Source organism: Rana temporaria, chromosome 1 (genome assembly GCF_905171775.1).
Source record: "Rana temporaria chromosome 1, aRanTem1.1, whole genome shotgun sequence".
NCBI lineage: Eukaryota > Metazoa > Chordata > Amphibia > Anura > Ranidae > Rana > Rana temporaria.
In genome coordinates, this window is record NC_053489.1 from 439,830,885 (window position 1) to 439,844,165 (window position 13,281).

Genomic DNA, 13,281 nt, shown 5'->3' on the forward strand with positions numbered 1-13,281 from the left:
ATGCGTGGAAGCCTTTAAATGGCAGGCCCGGACACGCCCCGCGTAATGTTTACACGCGGACTTCTGTACGATGGTTAGTACAACCATCGTACAGAAGCCCTCTGGCAGGCATGTACGGTGAAAATGGTCCGACGGACCGGTTTCACCGTACATGTTTGCTCGTTAGTACCCGGCCTTAGAGGCGCATCAGCAAGCCGAGGGTCAGGGCTTTCTTTCTCATCTGCACTGCTGCCAAGCTCTGTGTTGATGTGGTAACCAATCACGTCACCCGTTTTACCTTGCCTGTTTTTTTTCTAGAAAGTTAGCACATTATCTAAGGTGTCTATTATAGAAAAGTTTATTTTTGAGAGTTTAGTTGCAGGTTATCCAAAAGTCAGTTAGTTGTACCAGTTATACTAGTTATATTATAAGCCAAACTTGTGTGCTATGCAGATCATCTCAGTCCTTACTCAAAAAAGAAACGTTAAATATTAATACTACTACTACAAAAACAACTTTAATTTTCTATATAAAACATTGTTCAAAGGTCAGGCCTAATGTTAAACCTAATCCTTAAAAAAAAAAAAAAAATAATATGTATACACTGTATAAATTCTGTTGGAAAATTCCCCCCAAAAAATCTGCTCAAAAATAGGTTTAAAAAGGCAGGTTTAGAAACAATTTTCCAAAAATTTAAAGTAAAACATTAAGGGCCAGATTCTCGTAGAAGAGCGTATCTTTGTTCCGGCGTAGCGTATCCTATTTACGATACGCCTCCGCAACTAAGGCCCCATACACACGAGAGGATTTATCCGCGGATACGGTCCAGCGGACCGTATCCGCGGATAAATCCTCTCGAGGATTTCAGCAGATTTCTATGCGATGGCGTGTACACACCATCGCATTGAAATCCGCGCCGAAATCCTCTGGCGATGACGTGTCGCGCCGTCGCCGCGATTATGACGCGGCGACGGGCGCGACGCTGTCATATAAGGAATTCCACGCATGCGTCAAATCATTACGACGCGTGCGGGGAATCCCTTTGGACGGATGGATCCGGTGAGTCTGTACAGACGAGCGGATCCATCCGTGGGATCCGATTCCAGCAGATAGATATTCTGTGCATGTCGACAAATATTTATCTGCTGGAATTCGGAAATATCCGCGGATAAATATCCGCCGGAGTGTACACACCATAGAATCTATCCGCTGAAACCCATTCGATGGGATTTATCTGCGGATAGATTCTATCGTGTGTATGGGGCCTTAGACGGGCAAGTGCAGTATTCTCAAAGCACTTGCTCCGCAAGTTGCGGCGGCGTAGCGTAAATAGGCCGGCGTAAGCCCACCTAATTCAAATGTAGAACGGGGGGCGCGTTTTATGTAAATGTTATGTGACCTGACGTGATTGACGTTTTTAACGAACGGCGCATGCGCCGTCTGTGGACATATCCCAGTGTGCATTGCTCCAAAGTACGCCGCAAGGATGTATTGGTTTCGACGGGAACGTAAATTACGTCCAGCCCCATTCACGGACGACTTACGCAAACAACGTAAAATATTCAAAATTCGACGCCGGAACGACGTCCATACTTAACATTGGTACGCCGCATGTACGCCTCATATAGCAGGGGTAACTTTACGCCAGGAAAAGCCTAACGTAAACGGCGTATCTGTACTGCGTCGGCCGGGCGTACTTTCGTGAATTTGCGTATCTAGCTGATTTACATATTTCTAGGCGTAAATCAGCGTACACGCCCCTAGCGGCCAGCGTAAATATGCAGTTAAGATCCGACGGCGTAAGAGACTTACGCCGGTCGGATCTAATACAAATCTATGCGTAACTGATTCTATGAATCAGGCGCATAGATACGACGGCTCAGACTCAAATACGATGGCGTATCTGGAGATACGCCGTCGTATCTCCTTTGAGAATCTGGGCCTGTATATCCTAATTCCAATCCCAATTGGTATATACATACACACAACTTACCTGTTTTGCAATTGCTTTGCTATCCAATTTGTTATACACTTTTCTTATTCTTGCTACTGTTAAAGATGACACAGAAAGTGCATAGAGCCCAAAGGAAACTTTTTCTTCAGGTACCAGTGACACCAGAGATGGGGTACCCGATTCAGACTTGGAATCTTTACCTGTAAAATAAAGCCACCTTCACTCATCATCTGTCTTTTTTTGTCAAGGGTTAGAATAATCCAGTTTTATAATTATTGACTTCTAATCTCAGTATTATATGGCTATTCTTGCATAAGAAAATTGACATTTCTTTCCTTTATTTTAGAGGAATTAATCAAATAGTAATTGCACTGTTATTTCTTCATATTCTTATTATATCCAGAAGAATGGTTTTATTTATTGTAAGTTTGCAACTGTATGAATAAAACATCTTTCTTGGTAACCCCGATTTTCTCCCAGGCCCTTTTCTGAGAGACCAGTGGTTACACACAAATATTACTGCTATACATTTCTTAACCACTTCTATACCAGGCCTAGAGGGGGCTCAGGTAAGCATTAGGGGGCTGCTGCACACAGAAAGTTTTTTATCTTAATACGTAGAATGGATTAACAAACAAAAAAAAAAAACCTTCTGCCTTTAGTACCACTTTAATCATAGAGCAAGAGGATTAAGCTGTGTATAAACAACCAGTGGGTTGAGTAAAGCTTAAAAGGGGTTGTAAAGGTACAATTTTTTTCCTAAACAGCTTCCTTTATCTTAGTGCAGTCCTCCTTCACTTACCTCATCCTTCGGTTTTGCTTTTAAATGTCCTTATTTCTTCTGAGAAATCCTCACTTCCTGTTCTTCTGTCTAACTACACACAGTAATGCAAGGCTTTCTCCCTGGTGTGTAGTGCTCGCCCCCTCCCTCCAGGGGGGAGGGAGCGAGCAGGAGAGTCAGGACGCCCACTAACACATAGCTCTTTTCTCTATCTGCAACGTAGAGAGCTTCCTGACGCTCCTGTAGTCCAAGGGAGCACAGTAATGCAAGGCTTTCTCCCTGGTGTGGAGCGCGAGCACGACACTCCACACCAGGGAGAAAGCCTTGCATTACTGTGTGGAGTTACAGACAGAAGAACAGGAAGTGAGGATTTCTCAGAAGAAATAAGGACATTCAAAAGCAAAATCGAAGAATGAGGTAAGTGAAGGAGGACTGCACTAAGGTAAAGGAAGCTATTTAGGGGATTTTTTTTTTGCCTTTACAACCCCTTTAAGTATGGCCAACTCTGCATTGCATAAATACTACTGGGGTCATAACACTGAAATGTGGAATTTATAAAATAAAAAAATAGGTTATAGGTAATACTTCATGATAACACATCATCACAGTATTTGCAACCTTAAGTTCTAAAATCTTAAGAATCTCAGGATTTTAAGGTTTGTGTTAATAGTTAACAGTTTCTTTGCACATGATTGCATTTTAAAAGTGAGCGCATCCTCGCCTTTTTTACTATGGTAAGTGATAGAGAACTACTCTTCTAGTGAACCAACCCAACTACATTTTTGCACAATTTCACAATATTGTTATCTCCCTATATTCCCGGTAACTCACCTAAAGATACCCAAATTCATACCCACAACTACCTCCCATGCACAAACTAACGTAGACAGATTTCTGTCACAAATATAGATATGAATCAAGATGGCAGAATTGTTCCATCTACAAAGTACAAAAGCAAAATACTACAGCCATGGCCAAAAGTTTTGGGAATGACACAAATACTAATTTTCACAAAGTCTGCTGCCTCAGTTTTTGAGATGGGAAATTGCATATACTCCAGAATGTTATGAAGAGTGATCAGACGAATTGTAATTAATTGCAAAGTTCCTCTTTGCCATGAAAATTAACTTAATCCCATAAAAAAAATTTCCACTGCATTTGTGAAGAAGGCTTCAGGGTGCCCAAGAAAGTCCAGCAAACGCCAGGACCGTCTCCTAAAGAGGATTCAGCTGCAGGATCGGGGGGGGGGGGGGGGGTGCAGAGCTTGCTCAAGAATGGCAGCAGGCAGGTGTGAGCGCATCTGCATGCATAGTGAGACTTTGGGAAGATGGCCTGGTGTCAAGAAGGGCAGCAAAGAAGCCACTTCTCTCCCAAAAAAACATCAGGGACAGATTGATCTTCTGCAGAAAATATGGTGAATGGACTGCTGAGGACTGGGGCAAAGTCCTATGAAGCCTCTTTCCGATTGTTTGGGGCATCAGGAAAAAGGCTTGTCCAGAGAAGAAAAGGTGAGTGCTACCATCAGTCCTGTGTCATGCCAACAGTAAAGCATCCCGAGACCATTCATGTGTGGGGTTGCTTCTCATCCAAGGGAGTGGGCTCACTCACAATTTTGCCCAAAAACACAGCCATGAATAAAGAATGGTACCAAAAAAAACCTCCAACAGCAACTTCTTCCAACAATCCAACAACAGTTTGGTGAAGAACAATGCATTTTCCAGCACGATGGAGCACCGTGCCATAAGGCAAACGTGATAACTAAATGGCTTGGGGACCAAAATGTTGACATTTTGGGTCAATGGCCTGGAAACTCCCCAGATCTTAATCCCATTGAGAACTTGTGGTCAATCCTCAAGAGGCAGGTGGACAAACAAAAACCGACTAATTCTGACAAACTCCAAGAAGTGATTATGAAAGAATGCGTTGCTATCAGTCAGGAATAGGCCCAGAAGTTGATTGAGAGCATGCCCAATTGAATTGCAGAGGTCCTGAAAAAAAAGGGCCAACACTGCAAATACGGACTCTTTGCATAAATGTCATGTAATTGTCGATAAAAGCCTTTGAAACGTATGAAGTGCGTGTAATTATATTTCACTACATCACAGAAACAACTGAAACAAAGATCTAAAAGCAGTTTAGCAGCAAACTTTGTGAAAACTAATATTTGTCTCATTCTCAAAACTTTTGGGACATCGACACAATTCTAATCTTTTTGGCTCTATACACCACCACCATAGATTTGAAATGAAACAAACAAGATGTGCTTTAACTGCAGACTTTCAGCTCTAATGAGGGTATTTACATCCAAATCAGGTGAACGGTGTAAGAATTACAACAGTTTGTATATGTGCCTCCCACTTTTTAAGGGACCAAAAGTAATGGGACAGATTAACAATCATAAATCAAACTTTCACTTTTTAATACATGGATGCAAATCCTTTGCAGTCAATTACACCCTGAAGTCTGGAATGCATATACATCACCAGATGCTGGGTTTCATCCCTGGTGATGCTCTGCCAGGCCTCTACTTCAACTGTCTTCAGTTACTGCTTGTTTTTGGGGCATTTTCCCTTCAGTTTTGTCTTCAGCAAGTTAAATGCATGCTCAAATCGGATTCAGGTCAGGTGATTGACTTGGCCATTGCATAACATTCCACTTCTTTCCCTTAAACTCTTTGGTTGCTTTTGCAGTATGCTTGGGGTCATTGTCCATCTGCACTGTGAAGCACCATCCAATAAGTTCTGAAGCACATCATCAATAAATACAAGAGAACCAGTTCCATTGGCAGCTATACATGCCCCACGCCATGACACTACCACCACCATGCTTCACTGATGAGGTGGTATGCTTTGGATCATAAACAGTTCCTTTCCTTCTCCATACTCTTCTCTTCCCATCACTCTGGTACAAGTTGATCTTGGTCTCATCTGACCATAGGATGTTGTTCAAGAACTGTGAAGGCTTGTTTAGATGTTGTTTGGCAAACTCTAATCTAGCCTTCCTGTTTTTGAGGCTTACCAATGGTTTACATCTTGTGGTGAACCCTCTGTATTCACTCTGGTGAAGTCTTCTCTTGATTGTTGACTTTGACACACAACCACCTACCTCCTGGAGAGTGTTCTTGATCTGGCCAACTGTTGTGAAGGGTGTTTTCTTCACCAGGGAAATAATTCTTCGGTCATCCACCACAGTTGTTTTCCGTGGTCTTCCGGGTCTTTTGGTGTTGCTGAGCTCATTGGTGCGTTCTTTCTTTTTAAGGATGTTCCAAACAGTTGATTTGGCCACACCTAATGTTTTTTCTATATCTCTAATGGATTTGTTTTGTTTTTTCAGCCTAATGATGGCTTGCTTCACTGATAGTGACAGCTCTTTGGATCTCATATTGAGAATTGACAGGAACAGATTCCAAATGCAAAAAGCACACTTGAAATTAACTCTGGACCCTTTATCTGCTCCTTGTAAATTGGATAATGAGGGAATAACACACACCTGGACATGGAACAGCTGAGCAGCCAATTGTCCCACTACTTTTGGTCCCTTAAAAAGTGGGAGGCATATATACAAACTGTTGTAATTCCTACACCGTTCACCTGGATTTTGGATGTAAATACCCTCAAATTAAAGCCGAAAGTCTGAAGTTAAAGCACATCTTGTTCAATTCATTTCAAATCCATTGTGGTGGTGTATAGAGACAAAAAGATTAGAATTGTGTCGATGTCCCAATATTTATGGACCTGACTGTACATCACTATACAAACATGTACTTCACAAAATATAAATACATAAGGGCAATGCATTTTTAATCAGAATTCAACAATATTTTCATTCAAACACTTACATGGAGCGCAAACTGCCTGAAAGCTTCCAACATAATTTGGTCCTAGTTCATATATAAGTCCAACACTTGCAGCTGTCAAGACTTCCTCCAAAAAGTGAGTTGGTCCAAGGCGCCACACCAGTGAAGAAAGCTGCCGTTGAGCTGGTGGAGTGCCAACATAAGTATAGACTGTGCTAACCACTGGTGGGTTGACTGAGCCAGATCCCCCTGGGGTGCTATGTACATAGTGTAACTGCATTGATACAAATAAAAAACACATTTAAATGGTCTGATTAGATTACATTAAAAGCCATACACAATTCAATATTCATCAGGAAAAAAAAAGTAGAAGCAAAACATTTAGGACAGGCTTAATTTTATTTATTTTTTAACAGCGAGACAGGCTTAATTTTTTAATGACTTTTTTGGAACAACTATAGACAAAACTGAATATCCTATTATTGTAGCAACTTGGTATTCAAACGTATTTATAGTTTCATTTAACAAATAACCATCACTGATACAAAACAATTTTAAATATAAAAACATAATAAATTGGCCTCTTATCTCATTTATCAATGTGTCTAGGGAAGAACTGGCTGAGATTTCCTCTCCCCACAGCAACCTATAAGAAGATTTATTTTTTTCTTAGTGTGAACAATGAATCCCATAGTTGTTATACAGCAACATATGAGGAGACAATGCTTTTTCTGGGCCCTTTGATAAATGGAGCCAGTTGTGTTTTATTTATAGTTATATTTTTAGGAAGGATGAAAAAAAAGGCTCAAGTCCATAAAGTTCAAATTCTTGCAACCGCAGATTTTGTCCAAAGGAAGGGGAAAAAAATCAAGCCAACCTGTGGAAATTGCATGACCATTCATTATCCAGTCCTCTTTGTGAGAGCCATTTCTAATTTTCAAATCAAAATTATTAGAACAATTTAGATAAGACGTTGCATCTAACATGCAGGGTAGGTAAATTCTTCCTCATTTTTAAGCTGAGCTAATGCAGTTCAGCAAGGTGTATAATACAGATCTTTTCTATTTTAAATTCCATTATTATTTTCAAATTACTACCGGATGAGGCAAAAGCATTTTACAGCTTAGCTTCTCCTGCTGTGAAGAATCCCTTCCTAAACAAAATTGTAAAAAGGAATGCGACTGGTGAGTGGTGCTGCCAAGCTTATGGTTAACCAGTATCCTAAAATCCTCTATCTCTGTTTCGCCCAACTTTATTCCATTTAATCTATAGGGAGTAATGATAGAGTAGTCTTATTTTTTTGAACATAAACATATGTTTTTATTACATAAAATTAGCTTGTCGCTTAACTCTTCATGTAATTTTGTTGAGATCCTTCTGTGCTTCAAATCGGGTATGGAGCACAAGCATATAAATATGTTGCACACAAAAGATTAAGGCTGGGTTCACACTGATGTGAATTGGATGCAGGTTTCTCTGCATCCAATTTGCATGACAGCAGAGTGTGACCATCTCTTAATGGAGCTGGTTCACACACCTATGGGGCGGCTGCGCACTGGACAAGGGGCCTGTGCTTTTTCGGCTCTGTTTCAGGTGCGAATTCAGGCAAAAACCCGGACTTGATTCGCACCTGAAAACGGAGAACAGGCACGCCTTGGAACCCCTGCTGTGAGCTGTGTACGCAGCTAGTGTGAACCAGGCACTATCAGCTTGCTATGGGGGTACATGAGCCGAGGCTCTGTGTGTCCATTCAGACATGGAGCCGTGGCTCGGCCCTGCCCCCTCTCTCTCCTCATTGGCTCACTGACCTTGATTAACAGCAGCGGGAGCCAATGGCACGAGCTATTGTGTCTCAGCCAATCAGGTGGGACAGCCAGCCAAGGCTCTAGTGCAACCTCACTGGATTGAGAGGGGGCTCAGGTAAGCATTAGGGGGCTGCTGCACACAGATTTTTTTTAACTTAATGCATAGAATGAATTAAGATAAAAAAAAAAAAAAAACACATCTGCCTTTAGAACCACTTTAATCATAGAGCAAGAGGATTAAGCTGTGTATACATAACTAGTGGGTTGAATGGAAAACCCTTTACAGATCCCTGCATCCACACAAGCGATGTGGATGCAGGGATCTCCCCCATTGTACCATTTTATTCTTTCAGTGGGACTCATCTGCTGTCAGAATACCCTGAACAGAATCAACACTGAATCAAAATACACTGATCAGTGCTGCAGCCATTGGCTGCAGTGACTGATCACATTTTTTTTCAGCAGGACCGTTCAAATAAGGCCAGTCTAACTTTCGCCTTCTGTTAAGCGGAGACGGTTACACAATGATCAAAATTCGGCTGGTTCTTGCTGAACCAGCTGAATTTTAAAATGTGTATACCTAGTTAAAGGGTGAGGAAGAAAAAAAAAAAAGATGGATTATTTTGTTTTGATCATCATGCATACAGGTATAGTAACTTCGGACAAAGACCAATAATATCATTGTATTCATTACCAAACATTTAACTGTACCAATACAGTATTATTTCCCTCCACATTAAAATCAACACCATTTATTAGAAATACTTAAAACCAAAGTTAAACATTTCCATCAACATTTTCCCAACCTAAATTACACTGAAAACTCTGAAGCTTACATTTTTCACAAGTATTTCATGGATCATTAAAATAGGGTAACATATGACTCATTGTTTCTTGACAAATAGGGGTGTAATCAATAACTAAGGCCATTGTATCATAGACCTTGTGGTCTGACATTTAAGAACTTTTAGATAAAAGCGAATCATCACCTACCTTTACTGTATTGACTAGTTGCCCATCTAGATATAAAGCTGCAGTGCTATTTTTCAGCATGCCTTTACTCATCACCAGAACTAGATGATGCCACTGGCCTTCCATTATCAGCTCACCACAACGGAATCTGGCACAGCATGGCAGAATCTCATAGAAAGAAGATTCTTCACTGAAGTCATCCACTGGAGTAGAAGAATGTCAAACATATCAATGCAAGTATGAATTTGGGTTTGACCACAAACCTATTCAATATCTATTCTTACATGAAATAATAAGTCAAAGTGTCACGGTATTCTTTTTCGGTGTAGGGAATAAAGTGGTGGACATACCACTGGTCCCAATATCTACAAGAATTCAACAAATACATCTACACAATACACAAATGTAAAGGTTCCCTTTAGCTAACTCAAGCATTTAGCAGGGAAATGCATAGAAGAGCCACAATATAGCCTTCAGGAAAAAAATATTCATGGTTCGTCCACCACCAACAATCTGCAGAAAATATTACATGAAGAGAAAAACTGGTCTAAGGAAAGGAGGCTTCACAGGATTACACTTGCAGAACACTCTGCTTGTTCGGGCTGTAAGGGTTCATCTCAGCTCAATGCATTGCAACTGGATCACATGCTGCGTACTCCAGGGGTGAGGTCTCCACCAAATTACCCAGCTTTGCTCAAATGTCATGGTCTTTACAGAGCCAACTTCTGGGTGGATCCTGTTCCAAAGGGGTCACCATACCTTAATTTTTGTGTAGCCCACCTGTGGCCTGTTTATTTACTATGGCTTTTTTAGGTGAACGATTTATAACAAACAGCAAATCCAAGCCACCCGAATATCCTGTTTTATGACTGAGGTCTACAGCAGCAAAATATAAAGCTGTAAAAACCATGCCAGAAAATAAACAGAAAGGTGAGTGGGTTAAAAAAAAGGGAACTTTAACAGACTGTTGCAAAATGGCAGCAATAAGTAGTGTAAAAATAGCTGTTACCATGCATTTTATTACACCGTTTCTGTAAAAGTCCCCCTTTTAAGTCTGATATATAAAAAAAAAAAAAATCACATTATAACCATCACAATTATACATTTTGCTAACTGACATTTTCCTCCATTCGGCAATTTCTTTGATGGTTACTATTCAAAAAATCTTTACTTCTGGCTTTAGATTGGCAAAATTTGCCAATCACACAAATGTTGTCATAAATTCCAAACGTCAAAAACGTGGTCACGTAAAACACTACGACGAGCCGAGAAAAATCAAGTTTAATGATTCTGAGCATGCGTAGGATTTGTGTGCGTCGGAATTGCATAGAGACGATCGGAATTTCCGACAAGAACTTTTGTTGTCGGAAAAATTGAGAACCAGCTCTAAAACATTTGTGGTCGGAAATTCAGACAGCAAATGTCCGATGGAGCCTATACACGGTCGGTATATCCGACTAAAAGCTCACATCAAACATTTGTTGGTTGGAAATTCCGACTGTGTAAGAGTAAATACATTTTTTCCTGTACAAAACTTGGTGTAGTTTTGTACAGACAATACATTTATTTACTGAAGTCAGACGAATTAAACTTATGACATTTCCTGGCAAAAGAAAATAATCAATCTTTTTATTTATACAATGTAATCAGCACAAAAGCCTTTGAGAACAAATTTTAGCCATGCAACAGAAATAACATTAACAGATGACTTTCCTAATAGAACAAAATATAGACAGATCTGATCCAATATCGGTGATTTCCCATGCCAAATAAATATTTTATTTGCAGCCCATTGGGGCACATTACAACAATGTTAAGTAACCCAACATCTTTTAAAAGAGCTGGATATTTACCATAGTTCTGAAGAAGTTCCTCCTTAGTCGACACGATGAGGGATTTATCTTTTGCTGAGAGGACAATGGCAAGACATATGTAGTGATGCTCAGAGGAGTTTGCTCGTCTTACAACAGTAAGAAGTCTAACAGGGTGATTATTTGGCGCTGTGCTAAAATGCTCAATACAAAACCAGGTGGAATAGGTTAAACCTGAAGGCGGAGGGAAAAGTCTTTCACCTACAAAAATAAAGCATATGTTTTATTGATCTTGAATCACAGTTTACATGTTTGTAGAAAACCAATTGCACAGCTTCAAACAATTATATATAAACTGCACCACTCATACAGCAATACATAAATGAAAATGAAGACATTCCAGAAAGTTAACAAATTTGTAAAATTAAAGTGGACCTGGCATAAATATAACAAAAAAATGTAGGCAACTGCTGTTCTAAACCCATCCTACTCTACATAATAAAAACATTTTTTTGTAGCCATCTCTGACCCCATGAGATCTGACATAACACTTGCTACCTGGTCCTTCCCCGCTCAATCCAAAATAATAATAAATCAAAAAAAAGTTTTGGCTAGAATTAGGCTTTAATATTCACATATTTTTAGAAACAGTTTCATACCTGTTCCAATGCCACTGACAACAGCTCCATCAATAAGACCTGTGGTAACTGCATTACTAGTTGGTGCATTGTGAGGAGCCAAACTTGGCAGGAAAAGACACCTATATAAAAAGGAAAAACACATTTTAAAAATTCCTGAACCAATAAAATAATAAGCATTGTTATTTAGCAAAGCCAACAGGAAAAAAAGTTTAACAGCTTTTTCCTACATGAGTAAAGAAACCAAGAGATATCCTTCAGCAAATTATTAATGAATAGGTACCTATGAGTTATAATAGCTATGATCCTTTACAATAAATATTCAATAAAGAAGGGTTATACGAAATGTACTGACAAAAAAAAAAAGGTAGAAAAAATAAATAAACTGCATATTAAAATGGAGCCGATGCTGAAAAAAAATTGAAAATAAATAAAAAGAACATGTAGCAAAGCAGCCTCTAGTTTTGGTAACGCAACTGAAGACCTAAGGGTAGTGGTGGACTTTAGATTCACTGTTACATTGTTCTAACATGCTTATCCATTTTCTAAATTATAAACATCAAACAAGTCATGGCTTCTCTGATACTTTGGTTTGCTTTGATACCTCATATAAACTAGCCCTCGGAGGAAGACAAGAAATGTCAATGAAGCAATGCCATTCAGTTCTGGAGAAAGCCTATTTCAGCAAAGTTATCAATATTTGGACTTTAGGCTCATTTATAATATAGGTTTATTTTTTATATTTTGGTGCTATAAAACTTAAAGATTACATTGTGTAACTTTCAAATTTTATACTCAGGTATGCGGTTTGTAAATGTAATTAATCACATTTCAATAAACGATCTTGCCTTTTCCTCCTACTGATTCAAAAGACTCGTTCACACGAGCAGTGTGGGGAATGGAGCCATAATTGTTGTAGCTGTAAATTTAGACTTTGGTAGACAAATGGGTTTTCATCATCTGTGAAGTCAACCTTGAACACGACCATCATGCATCAAACTGTAGTAGAGATTCAACTTTAGATCAAATTGGCCATCTTTTACCAAGAGAAAATCTTTCCTATATAGTCAATCTGGTCAGTAAGAGTCACGTTATTCAATTGACCCTGTCATATCGAACAAGGAGGAGAAAACTTAAAAACAAATTGGGCAACTAAGATCCAAAGCTTCCTTAACCTGTCGTAGAATGTTTGCCAAGCTCAAAGGTTTCTGCAAGTGCTACTTTCAAAGCAGGTGTGTTGGTCAGAAGTTTGTAAAGACTTTAACTGCTGAAAGATCTTTGAGTCATAGTATTTAATCTGTGAGGTGGAGCAGACACAGCCCTTATTGAATACAGAAGGCTGTAATTCAGCAAACTATTATTGTAACATGGAATGTATCATTTATTTAAAAAATGTATGCTGAAGTGTAATCTGCCTATATGTTTCCTACCTTCCTCCCCCCATCAACACGTCAATGAAATGATCAAATAAAACGTATATTTATTACATAGTTAAAGCAGTAGTAAAGCCCGCTTGGTCATTTTTACCTACAGGTAAGCCTATAA

At 39.4% G+C, this 13,281-nt stretch overlaps 1 protein-coding gene across 5 annotated transcripts in view; it reads right to left on the reverse strand.

Moving 5' to 3' along the window:
- WDFY3 (WD repeat and FYVE domain containing 3) overlaps positions 1-13,281 on the reverse strand; it is a 365,507-nt gene that overhangs the window by 137,961 nt on the left and 214,265 nt on the right. For all 5 annotated transcript variants that reach the window (XM_040326535.1, XM_040326529.1, XM_040326514.1 and 2 more), the window contains 5 exons: positions 11,758-11,858; positions 11,141-11,359; positions 9,309-9,490; positions 6,553-6,784; positions 1,973-2,133 (listed from right to left, as the gene is read on the reverse strand). In XM_040326535.1, coding sequence (XP_040182469.1) covers positions 1,973-2,133; positions 6,553-6,784; positions 9,309-9,490; positions 11,141-11,359; positions 11,758-11,858 — 895 coding nt within the window. The remainder of the gene's footprint in view (positions 1-1,972; positions 2,134-6,552; positions 6,785-9,308; positions 9,491-11,140; positions 11,360-11,757; positions 11,859-13,281) is intronic.